Source organism: Mesoplodon mirus, assembly GCF_964341445.2.
Source record: "Mesoplodon mirus genome assembly, chromosome: 20".
Lineage (NCBI taxonomy): Eukaryota > Metazoa > Chordata > Mammalia > Artiodactyla > Ziphiidae > Mesoplodon > Mesoplodon mirus.
In genome coordinates, this window is record NC_138996.1 from 24,539,075 (window position 1) to 24,556,799 (window position 17,725).

Here is a 17,725-nt window from a genome sequence, read left to right on the forward strand (position 1 = left end):
TACACTGTTATATCAGGTCCTGGATTGGGAAATTGAGCCGGGGTGGGGGGAGAAAAATCAAAACCATGATACTATCACCTTCTACTAATGGAGCTTTTTTAGAAGTTCAAAGCATTTTTCACATATACTGTGTGAGATAAGTAGGTGGGATGTTGCTGGCCACAATTTTCTGACCAGGAAACTTAAGTGCAGAGACTTAATGACTAACTTGCTTGCGGGGCAGACCCATGGCCAGATTCCAGATTTACACTCCCAGCCCTTGAGACCCACCACATGCTTTATCTCCACAAAAGGCTCCGAAACCTCCACTTCCTACTCTTCTCTACCATGTGAGCTCAAACCTAAGAAGGAAGGTAACAACAAGCACAATGCGATGAACTGGGGCTTCATATTCTTTTTAGGTCCTCACTTCCTTAGACTCCACCTTTCACAGAGAGCTACCTGTAAAATTATGTAACAATAGATTCCTTACTGGTTTGAATCCTGTTAACATGCCCACATAGCCAGCAAAGCCTGCCGCCTTGAAGACAGTTTTATTGTTTCTTTGGAAGTCCAAATTCACTGTTAAAGGTTTTAGTTCCTCAGTGACGACCCAGGTATTATTATTTACATTCCACCTACAAAAGACAAATTTCAGTGACGTTTAATAACAATGATAATAATGATGAATATGATAATGGTGGTCAGGCATTGTACCATGTGCTTTATCTACCTAATCCCTAATGATCAATCCTCACAAGGATTTTTCAATATGGGTAGTTTTAGCCTCCATTTTCCACATGATAAAACTGAGGCTCAGAGAGGTTAAGTAACTCCCCCAACATGACACAGCCTATATTAGCAAACCCCAGGTTAGTATTTAGGTCTCTAATTACAAAGCCCTGTTATAGTTTTTTCAGAAAGGTCAAGAAGACACATGAAATAGAATGCTACTCTTCCTTCTAAGCAATAAACTAGACGTGCATCTAGGGCCTTCAAGCATGCTCCAGATTTCTGTCCACTGGGTACACCTCAGCTACAGACTCTCAAATAACTGAATAAGAGTGTGCCGGGGCTTCCCTGGTGGCGCAGTGGTTGGGAGTCTGCCTGCCAATGCAGGGGACACGGGTTCGAACCCTGGTCTGGGAGGATCCCACATGCTGCGGAGCAGCTAGGCCCGTGAGCCACAGCCGCTGAGCCTGAGCGTCTGGAGCCTGTGCTTCGCAACAAGAGAGGCCACAACAGTGAGAGGCCCGCGCACTGCGATGAAGAGTGGCCCCCGCTCTCCACAACTAGAGAAAGCCCTCGCACAGAAACGAAGACCCAACACAGCCAAAAATAAATAAATTAATTAATTAAAAAAATTAAAAAAAAAAAAAAGAGTGTGCCCACCTGGTCTCAAAACTACGGAATCTAGGATCTCTACTTCTGGTCATATTCTGGGAATGACTTGGGACTTACTTTTCATCAGTGTAATACAACCTACTCTTCTTAGGGACTGAGACACACCACATTTTTTACTTACCCAAGAAATACTCCAAAATCCATGTTTCGTGCATGTAGTAGATGACCTAATTCAAAGTAAGCAGAAGAGACATGAAACAGCAATTATGACAGTATGATTGATTCTAAACCAAAGCTGGACACTTAATTTTGGTTAAGTGATATTCCCAACTGTTCAATCCAACAATAAGAATTAAGCAGCATCTAATATCAGGCTGTAACAAGATCAAACTGTTGTCCCTATCACATTGGCCAGATCTCCCCCCGCCCCCAACACCTGAGAGCACAGGGTTCCAGAGAACTGAGACTGGAATATGGGACAAGAGTAGGTCGTCATTTTGTGGTTCACTATGACAGTCCTACTCAAGACACAGCTATCTCAGCCTCATCTAATGCAACTTAACAACATCCTTCCCTTCAGGGATTGTCACCTACAGCTATACCCAGAGAACAGGTCAAAAATAAGAGTGAATCAGGGTAAATCATCCTGTGCCTTGTACACCGGGGACTTGTCAGGAAAAACATGGAAAAGTGAGCACAGGGTCCCTTGGCTGGAAAATGATGGGAGAAAGTCTGGCCTGCCCCGAGTACTTATATCAAATCATAAATAGGGGTATAAGTAGACTACGAAGAATAGTAAGAACGTTTATAATCCTGAAACACTTCTTCCAAGAGTTTTGCATACCTGAATTAAACTTTAATAGGCATTACAAGTGGTCTTAAAATAAGAACAGCTTTCAATTCACTTTCAAAAACTTACCAAGATCTATAAAACCATATGCAACATGCACATGGTATTTACATAGCAAGCCTGTATTTTACAAGTTTTAATTTCATTTAAAGATTTTTCTTCTACTTCGTACCTTGTACCACCCACCTTCCCTCAGCACACATTTATTTACCTTCTTTGTCTTCTGTTATTATTGAAGTACAAATGGTAAAAAATTCATAGAAAATATTGAATGAAATAATCTCTCCTATGAGAAAAGACAGGAAACTTTTGGTCAATATATAGAACCATGACATTGTTAGAAAATTCATTTTTAAGAAAAGGCTGAAATATCATCGCCATGTGAGTTTCTGCTTGAGTGTACGTAAGTGTCCGCAGACAGTCTGATTGAGCCTGAATGGCTGGTTGGGTGGAGGTGTCTCAGTAGCCTGTACTCTCTGCAGATTCAAGATAAAACGAGTCCCCAGAGAAGCAGCTACTGGACAAGCTGAACATCTGGGCATGTTGGAATTATACGGCAACATAATGTCCACATTTTTCGTCAATGTGCTTCATTTTAGTTTTCTTTGGAGGGCTCAAATATGATAATTTAATACATCTGGGTCTTGGTTGGATGCTGAAAATGTATTTTGCCCAGGTTTTTAGAGTGTGACTAATATTTCTAAGGTGAGAAAAGAGACAATAAAATAAGTGCTGAGTTTATCAAGAGATTCCATCATAAAACATTTTAATTTTTGGACATTTTTCCTAACTTGTACAATAATAATACCACTCAGCATTTAATTTGAAGGTATACAACACACTTTTTCTCTGTTCCATTTCATGTTAACGTGTTAAGCTTAATATGTTATTTCCCCACCCTAATGTTTATTTTATTTCCATTTGATTTCTATTTTGGTGAAATTCCACTCTTATTTTATTATGACTCATCTGTTAATCTTCTCAATCCATTTTTCTCTTGAGATATTTATACGTGGTATTCATTTGCTACAGTTCTTTACATAATAAAGGAATTAAAGACATTTCTCATATAAACTGAAAAAAATATATTTCTAGTATGTTAATTCTCTTTTTAAAGAAAAAACAAAAAAACTAGCCACTTTTGTTGATAAATACTATTGATTTTTAGAAATTCTCAGTTATCTCTTGTAAAATCAAGGTATATAGAGTTTACTTAAAATAACAACTCTACTGATTTGATGGCTTAAAAATAAAACTTTTGGGGCGACAGAAAAAGTCTTTTTCATTAAATTAAGTGCTATAAATTGGAAATGGAAATTTAAAAAACAGCTTCCAAAAACATCAATACTTAAGGATATGATGAATATGAAGAATATGATAAATGATATAACAAAGGATCTGATGAATGAATGATATGCAAGACCTCTTCCCTGAAAATAAAAAATACTGCTCAGAGAAATCAATAACCTAAATAAATGCTGAAATCTCATATACCACGTTTGTGGCTTGGAAAACTCAGTATTATAATCCCACTGAAAATATCAGTAAGTTCTTTTGTCAAGTTGATTCTAAAATTTATGTGGAAATGCAAAGGGTCTAGAATACCTAAGAGAATTTTAAAGAAAAAAACAAAGTTAGAAAACTTACACTACCTAATATTAAGACTTACTATAAAGCTTTAGTAATTGCAGTAGCATGGTATTGGTGTAAGAAAAGACAAACAGACAAATGAAACTAGGTGGAAAGTCCCCAGATAGAATCAGATACATGCAATCATGTAATTTATATCAAAGGCACCACTGCAATTTACTGAGGGAATGAGTCTTTTTAATGAACGGTGTTGTCAATTGGAAAAAACTTGAACCTTGATCCCTAACTCATATCATATGCAAGTTAATTCAAGATACACAATGGGCCTATATGTAAAAAGTAAACAAAAAACATACAGAAGAAAACATAGAAGAATATGTTTGGGGGTAGACAAAGATCACTTAAATGGGCATAAAAAGCACTACCCATCAAAAAATTGAAAAATGGACTGCATTAAAATTAAGAATTTCTGTTCATCAAAAGACACCAATAAGAAAATAAATGCAAGCTACAGTGTGGGAGAAGATGTCCGGCATACATGTATCTGACAAAGGACCTGTATCAGTATACATATAAAGAATTCTTTCAAACCAATAAAAATGGGCATTAGAGATTTAACAAGCACAATGAAGGAAGTAGGGAGGGAGGGAGGAAGGGAAGAAGAAAGCAAGGAAGAAAGGAAAAGGTCAAAAAACTGTTCAATCTCATTAGTCATCAGGGAAATGCAAATTAAACAATAATGGGCGAATATAACACACTCGACAAAATGGACCAAATAAAAGACTGAGACTGTCACGTGCAGAATTAGCAAGTGGAGAAAACGAAAACTCTTGTACTACGTTGACTGTCAATGGGTACAATCACTTTGGAAAACTGGCTGGCAGAGTGTACAAGGCTAAACATATAGCTACCCTATGACCCAGGACATACCGCAGAGGAATGAGTGCATATGCCCATCAAAGGACATGTACAAGAGTGTTCATAACTGCTTTATTCTTAATATCCCAAATCTGGAAACAACAAATATCCTATTCATACAATAGCCTACTACCTATAATGATAAGTGCAAGAAACCAGACAAGAGTTCATACTGCTAGGCTCTATTTGTAAGACGTTCAAGAGGCAAAATTAATCTACAGTGAAGTCAGAACAGTGGTTAACAGGGGACTCAGGACTGTGTGAAAGTGCAGGATGGAGCACGCTGGATTGCTGGAATTTATTTCTGTATCTTGTTCTGAGTTGTGATTACATGCACGTATGCATTTAAAAAACTCTTGCGCTGTATACTTAAGATCTGTGCACTTTATTGTATGTATACCATACCTCAATAAAAAAAATTTAAGTACTTTATTCAATGTTTTAAAAGCTGTCAAGTGAACTTTACCTAAAGGTATTTCAGTAACTGCCGCAATCCCCTTCATTTCCTCCTCGAAAGGCCCAGGGAAGTTGCCAAGTAGACCAGGCTGAAAAACAAATACACTAACAGTCATTCAGCCTAAAGTGTGGCTTTGAGATTTGGTTCTTTTACATGTAATTTGTACTAGCTATTGCTGCCATAATAGATGATCAAAGCTTACTTTTGAAAGCACTTCCACATCATGTATTTCTAAAAGATTCTATGTAATACTCAATATTGGGCCCCTATAACTCTTGCTTGTGTACCCCATAAACTCATCTCAAGTACTAGGCAGAGACCTATGATTCTCAGATTGTTTCTTCCTGCCTTATAGTTCACCCTATTCTCTAGAGAGATGAACTGGAGTAATTCCACTTGGATGTCCTAACATGGCTCACAACACAGGAACATCACAACAGGCACTCCTCATCTCTGCTCAAACTTGCCCTCTAGCCATTAGCATCACACCCTCATTCCTGCTGTCCTTTCTTGACCGTGGTTTTGCTGTCTGAGGTTTCAGTTACCTGTGGTCAACCACAGGCCAAAAATATTAAATGGAAAATCCCAGAAGTAAACAATTCATGAGTGCTAAATTGCACGCCATTCTGAGTAGCACGATGAAATCTCCTGCCATCCCACCCTGTCCCACCTGGGGTCCCCAACCACTGACACTGTCTGCTCCTGACATTCAACCATCAGCTTTGTCATGGCTTGATGATTCAGGATCACCAGAAGCAGATGCTCCTCCTTCTGAAGTCATGTCAGGTCACTAGTAGCCTAATGGTACGTCACAATGCCCACTTCATTCACCTCACTTCACCTCATCATGTAAACATTTAACCATCTCACAACGTCACAAGAAGAAGGGTGAGTACAGGACAGTATGATAGCTTGAGAGAGACAGCACATTCACATGACTTTTATTACACTGTACTGTTATAATTGTTCTATTTTATTATTAGTTGTTGTTAATCTCCCACTGTGCCTAATTTAAAAATTAAACTTATAGGTATGTATTTATAGGAAAAAAACAAAGTACACACAGGGTTCAGTACTATGTATGGTTTCAGGCATCCACTGGGGGTCTTGGAATGTATCTCCCAAGGATGAGGGGTACTAATGTACTATCCCCTTCCCACACTCATAGCAACAAATCTGTATTCTAGTGATTCACAGAACATTTGTCATGGTTAACAGCCAATCTTAGGCTGAGATGCATTACCACATCCTGTTAGCAAACAATGGACACATGAGCAAATTCAATGGTGGACATACATACTTTTTTTTGCATGGTTTGATTTATATATATCATTAAGTGATTAGCAAAATAAGTTCAATGAACCTCCATCATCTCAAATAAATATAAAATTTTTAAAAAAAGAAATTTTTTCTTGTGATGAGAACTCTTGGGATTTTCTCCTTTAACAATTTTCATATGTAACACACAGCAGCATTAATTACAATCATCATGCTGTACATTACATCCCTAGTACTTATTTATCTAGTAACTGAAGTTTGTACCTTTTGACCACCTTCATCCAATCCACCTTCCCAAATCTGATCTCTTTTTCTACGAGTTATTTTGTTTTTGAAGTATAATTGACCTATATGTTAGTTCCCAGTACACAACACAGTGATTCAATATTCTATACATTTAAAGATGATCAAGTCTAGTTATATCTGTCACCATAAAAAGACATTAAATTATTATTATTAATTATATTCCCCACACTGTGCATTTTATACCCATGACTTTTATTTTGTAACTTTAAGTTTGTACCTCTTAATCTTCCTCACCTGTTCCTCTCCTCCCCCCAACCCGTCTGGCAACTACCTGTTTATTCTCTGTATGTATGACCCTGTTTCTGTTTTCTTAACATTTGTTCATTTGTTTTGTTTTTTAAATTCCACATGTAAGTGACAACATACAGTATCTGTCTTTCTCTGACTTATTTCACTTAGTATAATACCGTCTAGGTCTTTCCATGTTGTCGCAAGTGGCAGGATTTCATTCTTTTTTATGGCTGAGTATTATTCCATTGTATGCATATGTATGCCACATCCTCTTTACCCATTCATATATACTTTTATTCTCAACTGCAACTGTTCACTAACAATTAGATCAAGAATTAAGCTTACAGCCTCTTGCTAAGATAATGTGTTTAAGATTCGCAAGTCTCATTTTTCACCAACTTGGTGATTATATGTAATGTAATCTAACTTGGCAAATCATTTTTCTGCCTAGGAATTCAAAGCATTGCACAAGTGGAATACTGCTGCCAATTTAACAAACGAAAATGACTTACTGAACAGTTGTTTACCATTTTGTACATGCAAGCACTGGGCTTTACATACAGTAAGTCGTTTAATCCTCACAACCACCATATGAAATATGTATTATTAGTAAATTCTCCCCGGTGAGAAATCTGAAGTTGCATATGTTAAGAAACTTGTCGAAGGACACACAGCTAGTGTGTGACTGATCTAACCTTAAAATCCAATGTTTAAAGAACAAACAAAACCCCTAATGTCTGACTGCGAAGTCTGGGCACCTAAACCTTCTGCATGCTGCGCTCCCTGCTGACGTGCAGGTTAGGGGGATTAGGGCACCTGGGGCATCTGGGGGACTCTTCTGCTACTGCTTCTGCCAACATTTGTATTTTGGGGAAGTCTGGTGAGTATGAACATAAAGGATAGCCTTAATCAAAGGCTCCGAGAGCATAAACATGAGGAATAACAGGTTTGGTGGTTGGCAGGTACAAGTGTCATAGGGATGGTATGCCTGGAACGTCCAGCCTCTAGGACAATGATTCTCAACCAGGGATGGCTTTCCCCCCAGGGGAGATTTGCTGAAGTCTAGAGACATTTTTGGTTGTCACAACTGAAGGGGTGCTACTGGCATCCAGTGAGTCGAGGCCAAGGGTGCTGCTCACCATTCTACAATGCACAGACAGTGCCCACAACAAAATATTATCCAACCCCACATGTCATCACTATTGAGGTCAAAACATCTGCCCTAGGGCCTTGGTTTCCTCCCCAGTCCTCTGCACCCTGCCAGCCGGTGAGGGCCCCAAAGCAAAGACTGAAAGAGGATGGTGAGGGTCTCTCTGGGGGTTCTAGGGGCCAGGCCCTAGATTTTCTACTGGTTTCATCTAAATAAAAAAAGGGTCTGAGAAATGGAATCTTCCTGCATGACCAAGAAATGAAATGGTCTGGTGACTGCACAAAGACACGAAACACACAACCCAAGTACGTTTCAATGGTCACAGCTACTGAGGGGCAGGGCTGGGCTGGGCATGTCATTTGGTCATATCTAGAACATCTCTCAGTGTCTTGACATGCTCAGGCAAAGTACTTAAGAAAATCCCAAATTTTCAATAGTGAACTTGCAAAGCTAAGTACACATAACAGAAGGAAATGCTGTACTCCCAGATGAAATATGGATATTTGCCCAATGCTCTGTAGAACAGTTCATACTTTTATAAAACATTAAAGAGCAGCTAACTGCCCAAATTTGCCATTTCATGTCCTATTACTGTCATATTACCAAGCCCCAGAATTTTAAGTCCCTCTGAAGTTTTGACAGTAGTCTGGAATAAAACCAAACTTGTCCAAATTATGCCTTTAAATAAATAACAGAGCCTTTGCTGAACTCTTGTGTGTATATGTGTACCTATGTGTGTTTAACATTTACTGTAGGAAATAATATTTCTTACCAACTTTTGATCCACTAACTGCACAATTTTTCCACTTGGCTCAAATGCATTTATCATATTTTTCAGGGAATTCACTATAACTTTTAGCTGAAAAATAAATTTAAAAATTGATGAGACATAAAAAAGTGTTGACATTTAAGATTAATACTGGTATAATGAAAACAGATATTGACCTTTTGACTTACCCATATGCAGCTAAATAAAGGAGTATTATTTAAAAACGTACATGTAAACACATCTTTAACATGACATTTGATTAACCATTTAGATGATGCATATGATATGAGATAAAGAAACAAAGGCAAAGGCTAGTAAAAAGAGCAAGATGCTACAGAGAAATGACATCTTTCCTCTACTATCATTTATTGTAAATGGCAGAGAACCATGGAAAGCAGATTCTTAAAATACTTGGTACATAATATCATGACGTGTTCTTTCAAATGCAATTATATCCAGTAAAGTCAGAAACAAAAGATTTAAGAATCATAGCATACCGCTGGTGCCTTGTCAACCATCAATTCATGCCATCTTTTGTACGGTGGTAAATCGAGATTTATAGTGTACCACGGAACCGGACCCCTATAGCTGTAATGAGAAGTGTATCATCTTGAAATGTTAAAAGCAGTTTTTTGATGATGGTTAGACAGTTACAACTATATGGATATGTTAGAGACATATTCTTAGTAACAACAGAGAAACTGGTACTCAAACCAAAACTCTCAAAAAAAGCTCATTTCCCACCCAGTGCTTCTGCCCTATGTTGTACATACAATCACAAGTCATTTTAGAAATCCTAGAATAGAATTATATGTTCTAGAAGATTAATGTGTCATGGTGATAGGCAAAATAATCAACTTTGGCTCAAGAGCTATACGTAACCTGAATATCACTGCTAGAAAATATCTGCCCTTTTTTCCCTCCTAAATCTCTACGAAGATTTAGTCCAGGCTCTGGGCACTTCCCCAGTTGGTTTCCCAGTCTCAGAATTCCCTCTTAGACAAACTAACACTACTGTCAAATCACTGACTCCAGCGCTGGCTTCAGTACGGTCACTTTTTAAGCCCCCAGAGTGGCAACACAGTGTATGAGCTTCCCATGACTGGCTTCAAGAAACTACACTATTCCCTTGGTCATGCTACTCTTCCTACTGTACTTCCTCTCTTCTCATTCTTCTGTAGGAAGTCCAAGCCCAAGCACTGTTTGATCATACCCATTCCCCAAAGTCCTACTCCTCAGTTTACACACAGCAATTTCTACTATGAGGATATAGCAACATCCACTCCCGTACCAGTGGAGTTGGGCCGTATTCCTGATGGATGAACTCTACAACTATTCTCTGTCACCACAGAAACATTATCTTCTGGCACTTGTTACTGAACTGAAATAGCCTCTAAGGGTGTGCCAGTCAGTGGCTGATCAGTTTAAAGTGGCCTAAGAATAGCCAGCATTTGCTCCCTTACTGCCCTGCTCCAGAGAAGAAGGTGGGGTCTGGTGGGTGCTACAATGTTACCAGGCTCTTAAATATACAGACATAAATCCAGACTTTTGTGTACAGTGGGGATGGGTTAAGGGAGTATGAGTTAGTTCCTAGAAGTCAAGAATTGTGGTCCTATTTATACTTCTAGTCATGAATAATTATTTGAATCACATTGCTGAGCTTGGGGCCTGGGTGTATGTATACGGTTCTATGAAACTGTTAACCAGAAGCCACTCACGTTGTGATTTAGACAGAAAAGGAAAGCACATGCAATTCTGGGAACATACATTTAAACCAAATCACAAGACTGAATTTTGTTTTTCTCAAAGCACTTTCAACCTCCCATTTCCTTAGTAGCTGATATATATATTAAATACTGTAACACTTAAATCCCAGAAAAAAGCTTTACATAAAAACAAATGAATTCAGCTTCTAACCATAATTTCACACGTGAAATTCTGTCCCACAATTCAGTAAAATAATGACTGTTCCTCCTGTTATGGCAGGGGCTACAACCCCCTCGCCTCTCCGCCAGCACGCATTTGGATTTCCTTGTCTAGTGGCAATGGTAAATCAGTGGCCCACTGGAGGCAGGCACATTGGTGGCACTGTCTTAAGATACGTGTTCTACCTGTGAACTCCAATCAGCTGCTTCTCCCCACGTAACTTCCAACAAAACCCAAACCATGCCCCTATATCTGCGATAAACTCCTGATGCCTTTTCAGTATAGGATTCCAAAGAAAAAAAATGGAGAGGACAAGCTCACTACAGGAGAGGATTATGATTAAGTGGGAATGGGAAGACCCCAGAAGCCTCTCTACAGCAAAATCTCCACTCATCAGAATTCTTTGACAAAACTGTTATTAATCCGATTAAGAAAATTATTTTAATAGCTAAAGCTTACTATGATTTTGGCTAACTATAATCCCATGTTTCACTTCTCATTCTTTTCTAAAATACTTCAGTACTTAACATCTGCACCTCAATTTCCTAGAGAAATAGAGTATTTACCTTATGAGAGCAGTGAAGATTACATGAAATATGCAAAAAGTACTTAGCAGCATTGGTATTTCTTTATCTATTTAGGCTGTGCCATGCAGCATGCGGGATCTTATTAGTTCCCCAACCAGGAACTGAACCTGTTGCTCCTGCATCGGGAGCTCGCGGTCTTAACCACTGGACTGCCAGGGAAGTTCCACAGCATTGGTATTATTATTTTTTTTTTGAATTTTACTTTATTCTTTTATACAGGAGGTTTTTATTAGTCATCAATTTTATACACATCAGTGTATACATGTCAATCTCAATCGCCCAATTCATCACACCACCATCCCCACCCCCACGTGGCTTTCCCCCCTTGGTGTGCATACGTTTGTTCTCTATATCTGTGTCTCAACTTCTGCCCCACAAACCGGTTCATCTATACCATTTTTCTAGGTTCCACATACATGCGTTAATATACTATATTTGTTTTTCTCTTTCTGACTTACTTCCCTCTGTATGACAGTCTCTAGATCCATCCACGTCTCAACAAATGACCCAATTTCATTCCTTTTCATGGCTGAGTAATACTCCACTGTATATATGTACCACAACTTCTTTATCCACTTGTCTGTCGATGGACATTTACATTGCTTCCATGACCTGGTTATTGTAAATAGTGCTGAAATGAACACTGGGGTGCATATATCCTTTTGAATTATGGTGTTCTCGGGGTATATGCCCAGTAGTGGGACTGCTGGAACATATGGTAATTCTATTTTTAGTTTTTTGTTTTTTTGTTTTTGCGGTACGCAGGCCTCTCACTGTTGTGGCCTCTCCCATTGTGGAGCACAGGATCTGGATGCGCAGGCTCAGCGGCAATGGCTCACGGGCCTAGCTGCTCTGCAGCATGTGGGATCTCACCAGACCGGGGCACGAACCCGTGTCCCCTGCATCGGCAGGCAGACTCTCAACCACTGCGCCACCCGGGAAGCCCTATTTTTAGTTTTTTAAGGAACCTCCATACTGTTCTCCATAGTGGCTGTATCAATTTACATTCCCACCAATAGTGCAAGAGGGTTCCCTTTGCTCCACACCCACTCCAGCATTTGTTGTTTGTAGATTTTCTGATGATGCCCATTCTAACTGGTGTGAGGTGATACCTCATTGTAGTTTTGATTTACATTTCTCTAATAATTAGTGATGTTGAGCAGCTTTTCATGTGCTTCTTGGCCATCTGTATGTCTTCTTTGGAGAAATGTCTATTTAGGTCTTCTGCCCATTTTTGGATTGGGTTGCTTGTTTTTTTAATGTTGAGCTGCATGAGCTGTTTATATATTTTGGAGATTAATCCTTTGTCTGCTGATTCGTTTGCAAATATTTTCTCCCATTCTGAGGGTTGTCTTTTTGTCTTGTCTATGGTTTCCTGTGCTGTGCAAAAGCTTTGAAGTTTCATCAGGTCCCATTTATTTTTGTTTTTATTTCCATTACTCTAGGAGGTGGATCAAAACAGATCTTGCTGTGATTTATGTCAAAGAGGGTCCTTCCTATGTTTTCCTCTAAGAGTTTTATAGTGCCCAGTCTTACATCGAGGTCTTTAATCCATTTTGAGTTTATTTTAGTGTATGGTGTTAGGGAGTGTTCTAATTTCATTCTTTTACATGTAGCTGTCCAGTTTTCCCAGCACCACTTATTGAAGAGCCTGTCTTTTCTCCATTGTATATCCTTGCCTCCTTTGTCACAGATTAGTTGACCATAGGTGTGTGGGTTCATCTCTGGGCTTTCTATCTTGTTCCACTGATCTATGTTTCTGTTTTTGTGCCAGTACCATATTGTCTTGATTACTGTAGCTTTGTAGTATAGACTGAAGTCAGGGAGTCTGATTCCTCCAGCTCCATTGTTTTCCCTCAAGACTGCTTTGGCTATGTGGGGTCTTTTGTGTCTCCATACAAATTTTAAGATTTTTCTCTTCTAGTTCCGTTAAAAAATGCCATTGGTAATTTGATAGGGATTGCACTGAATCTGTAGATTGCTTTGGGTAGTTTGGTCATTTTCACAATACTGATTCTTCCAATCCAAGGACATGGTATAGCTCTCCATCTGTCGGTATCATCTTTAATTTCTTTCATCCCTGTCTTATAGTTTTCTGCATACAGGTCTTTTGTCTCCCTAAGTAGGTTTATTCCTAGGTATTTTATTCTTTTTGTTGCAATGGTAAATGGGAGTGTTTCCTTAATCTTCCTTTCAGATTTTTCATCATTAGTGTATAGGAATGCAAGAGATTTCTGTGCATTGATTTTGTATCCTGCTACTCTACCAAATTCATTGATTAGCTCTAGTCATTTTCTGGTGGCATCTGTAGGATTCTCTATGTACAGTATCATGTCATCTACAAACAGTGACAGTTTTACTTCTTCTTTTCCAATTTGTATTCCTTTTATTTCTTTTTCTTCTCTGATTGTCATGGCTAGGACTTCCAAAACTATGTTGAATAATAGTGGTGAGAGTGGACATCCTTGTCTTGTTCTGGATCGTAGAGGAAATGCTTTCAGTTTTTCACCATTGAGAATGATGTTTGCTGTGGGTTTGTCATATATGATCTTTATTATGTTGAGGTAGGTTCCCTCTATGCCCACTTTCTGGAGAGTTTTTATCATAAATGGGTGTTGAATTTTGTCAAAAGCTTTTTCTGCATCTGTTGAGATGATCCTATGGTTTTTATTCTTCAATTTGTTAATATGGTGTATCACATTGATTGATTTGCGTGTATTGAAGAATCCTTGCATCCGTGGGATAAATCCCACGTGATCATGGTGTATGATCCTTTTAATGTGTTGTTGCATTCTGTTTGCTAGTATTTTGTTGAGGATTTTTGCATCTATATTTGTCAGTGATATTGGTCTGTAATTTTCTTTTTTTGTAGTATCTTTGTCTGGTTTTGGTATCAGGGTGATGGTGGCCTCATAGAATGAGTTTGGGAGTGTTCCTTCCTCTGCAATTTTTTGGAAGAGTTTGAGAAGGATGGGTGTTAGCTCTTCTCTAAATGTTTGATAGAATTCACCTGTGAAGCCCTCTGGTCCTGGACTTTTGTTTGTTGGAAGACTTTAAATCACAGTTTCAATTTCATTACTTGTGATTGGTCTGTTCATATTTTCTATTTCTTCCCAGTTCAGTCTTGGAAGGTTATGCCTTTCCAAGAATTTGTCCATTTCTTCCAGGTTGTCCATTTTATAGGCATAGAGTTGCTTATAGTAGTCTCTTAGGATGCTTTGCATTTCTGTGGTGTCTGTTGTAACTTCTCCTTTTTCATTTCTAATTTTATTGATTTGAGTCCTCTCCCTCTTTTTCTTGATGAGTCTGGCTAATGGTTTATCAATTTTGTTTATCTTTTCAAAGAACCAGCTTTTAGTTTTATTGATCTTTGCTATTGTTTTCTTTGTTTCTATTTCATTTATTTCTGCTCTGATCTTCATGATTTCTTCCTTCTGCTAACTTTGGGTTTTGTTTGTTCTTCTTTCTCTAGTTCCTTTAGGTGTAAGGTTATTTGTTATTCTGGTGTTCTCACAAGAGGGAATGAAAGCACATCCTTCTACTCCGCCATCTTGGTTCAGTAGCCTCACTGCATTGGTATTTAGTCAGTAGTGATCACTACAGAATATTTTCCTCCTTTACTCTGAACAATAAACATCATGAAATTATTTTTGAAACTTAGCATTTCCTGTGCCTAGGTCATCACAAGCAACAATAATCATTGACTGAACCCACCTGGTAGCTTGGCAACTAGTCCAAGTGATGCAACACACACAGGTACACAAATAAGACAGCAGATGCTAAGCACCAGTGAGCAGTAGAAAAGAAACGATAATCAGATTCAGTTGGATACAGCAGTGCCCTTGTTGTCAGTCCCTTGACCTCCAGCACTGATTTGACTGGTCAGGCTGGATAAACAGGTGTTTCTCTCCTCCCTCACAACTGCCAATGCATACCTCCAGAATCTGTGCACTTGATTAAAAAGGATGGTCTTAAAGGTACAGAAGGGACTTCCTGGTGGTGCAGTGGTTAAGAATCTGCCTGCCAATGCAGGGGACACGGGTTCGATCCCGGGTCTGTGAAGGTCCCACATGCCATGGAGCAACTAAGCCCATGTGCCACAACTACCGAGCCTGTGAGCTGCAACTACTGAAGCCCGCTCATCTAGAGCCCGCGCTCTGCAACAGGAGAAGCTACTGCAATGAGAAGCCCGTGCACCACAACATAAAGTAGCCCCCGCTTGCCACAACTAGATAAAGCCCATAGGCAGCAACGAAGACCCAACACAGCTAAAAATTTTTTAAAAATTTTTAAAAAGGTATAGGAGGATGTGTTGTCATTCAAAGGTACATGAATACCACACTTCTCTCTGAGTCCTCAACATCCATTTATAGTTCACAGAGGACAAAGATCAGAGCAGAGCTAAGGACTTTCGTCTTGCGAACAAGCCAGTGAGGTAGGAAGGAATCCAGCAGAAATACTGGGCAAACATATTTATATTATGTAGATGTGTAAATATAAGAAAAATGTTTATTTGCATATGTGTGTATGTGTGCGCATGCACACACACACACATGCTAACGTGGAACCAGTTAAATGCCCAAGCAGGGACAGTTTGCAGGGCAATCAATTCACTGACACCTGCACATAAAAGGGAGTAGGGACAAAAAAGCCTTAAATGTGGCAGGTACTCAGTAAATGTTCAATGAATTGGGGCAGAGAGAGCAGCTAAGCGACACTCGCAATGAATAAGGCAGTGAAGATCAATACAATGCCAGCGGTGATGAAAAGGAAGAGCCTCAGAGACCGAGCCATGAGAGAGGGCTGGAGTGTGAACTGGCTTCATAACAACATAGAAACTGGTAACTTCTAAATACTTCCTGCCAAATATTTGCTTCTTTCTATATAGAAAGGTGAGTAAATACAAAGAATTTAGTTTATTACGGTTTCACTGTATCTAGGACAGAGGCTATTTAGAAAACATAATTCAGACAAGTGTAGCACAATATATATATACTTGAAGTGCCATAAAAACTGAAATGTCACCTTGATATTACTGGTTAAAGTTGTACGTACTCTGCCTTCCCTTCCCTGCAGCAGGCTTTTAGCAAGAGCGAAGAGCAGGGATAGTACGGTTACCCTTCCCGACACACCTCTTCCTTCTTTTTCACATTCTTTACCCTCTGGGCCAGTGAGCTGTTTTTATGTCTTTTCCACAGGCTTATTTAGCCACATAGGATCTGAAAAGGCCAAAACCCTAAACTAAAAATATTAATGTAAACACACTAAAACATGATATTGGCCCATCCCTATGTTTTCCAATCCTGTTTTGTCCTCAATAGCTTTGATTATTGTGCCAGGGTTAATTTTTTAATGTTTCACATGAGACCCTACATTTTTTTGTTTCAGTATGATCCAGTAGTTTATACTCAGGCACCACAGAAAATCACAGGTCACCTCTGCATTTGTCATGATGAGAAAAATACTCAGGGGTAGGTAGAAGAATTTAGTGGAGAATGGAAATCCTTTTTTTTCTCCTATGATTTCAAAAGGCTAGAAATGGACATTTTCATCATGGGGTATTTTCATATTTGTTCAAAGTCTTAGCCAAATGCATAATACACAAACCTGAGGGAAGAAAAATTTGTCTCAGGATAGAAGAAGACATGACTTAAGTTTTTATTCACTGTCATTACTATTATGAGATCATCACATGGAGAAAAGTCTCCACGAAGGTCAGAGTGAGTCTTGATCATCTGATGTTTACTCACGTTGGTCCAGAGGGAGGATAGGTTGATTTTCTGCAGTCTTCTGTCCACTAAAATACAAAGACAATTAAGTTTCAGAAAAACAAACTGAGTAGGCAATCTGCAAAAACAGTTAAAGCTTGTGAAGACAAAATCAAGTATGATCTGCCACTTTAGACCACTTCAATGCCTCTTAAAAGTCTTTTCCTCCTCTGAAAACTTCTAAAATCTCAAACCTAAGTGTATTTTCACTCAATGCAATTTGCACTATTTGCCAGGTATTGTAATTTCCCTTTTCTACTGCAAATATATTGAGTAAAGAGAAAATATAAGAACGTAGGTGGACAGAGATCCCTGGTGGCCCAGTGGTTAGGGTTCCGGGTGTTCACTGCTGTGTCTCGGATTCAATCCATGGTGGGGGAACTGAGATACCCCACAGTGATTTATCATTCTTTTATTACTAGTTCAAGATGCCAAGGCATGTTCATCTCCTTTCTGCTGGAGACTCAATATTGTAAAAGAAAAAAAAAATTTTTTTTAAGAAGTATAAATCCACAATAAGAGGAAGGCGAAGTAGGGAAGGAAACTACTAGAACTGTAGTTTGAGCTCAGAA

General features: G+C 38.9%; 1 protein-coding gene across 3 annotated transcripts in view; it reads right to left on the bottom strand.

The window, feature by feature from the left end:
* The window catches only part of ASAH1 (N-acylsphingosine amidohydrolase 1), a 39,755-nt gene that overhangs the window by 7,611 nt on the left and 14,419 nt on the right, over positions 1-17,725 (bottom strand). For all 3 annotated transcript variants that reach the window (XM_082608467.1, XM_082608466.1, XM_082608468.1), the window contains 7 exons: positions 17,136-17,182; positions 9,370-9,460; positions 8,876-8,962; positions 5,148-5,226; positions 2,385-2,459; positions 1,505-1,550; positions 473-617 (listed from right to left, as the gene is read on the bottom strand). In XM_082608467.1, coding sequence (XP_082464593.1) covers positions 473-617; positions 1,505-1,550; positions 2,385-2,459; positions 5,148-5,226; positions 8,876-8,962; positions 9,370-9,460; positions 17,136-17,182 — 570 coding nt within the window. The remainder of the gene's footprint in view (positions 1-472; positions 618-1,504; positions 1,551-2,384; positions 2,460-5,147; positions 5,227-8,875; positions 8,963-9,369; positions 9,461-17,135; positions 17,183-17,725) is intronic.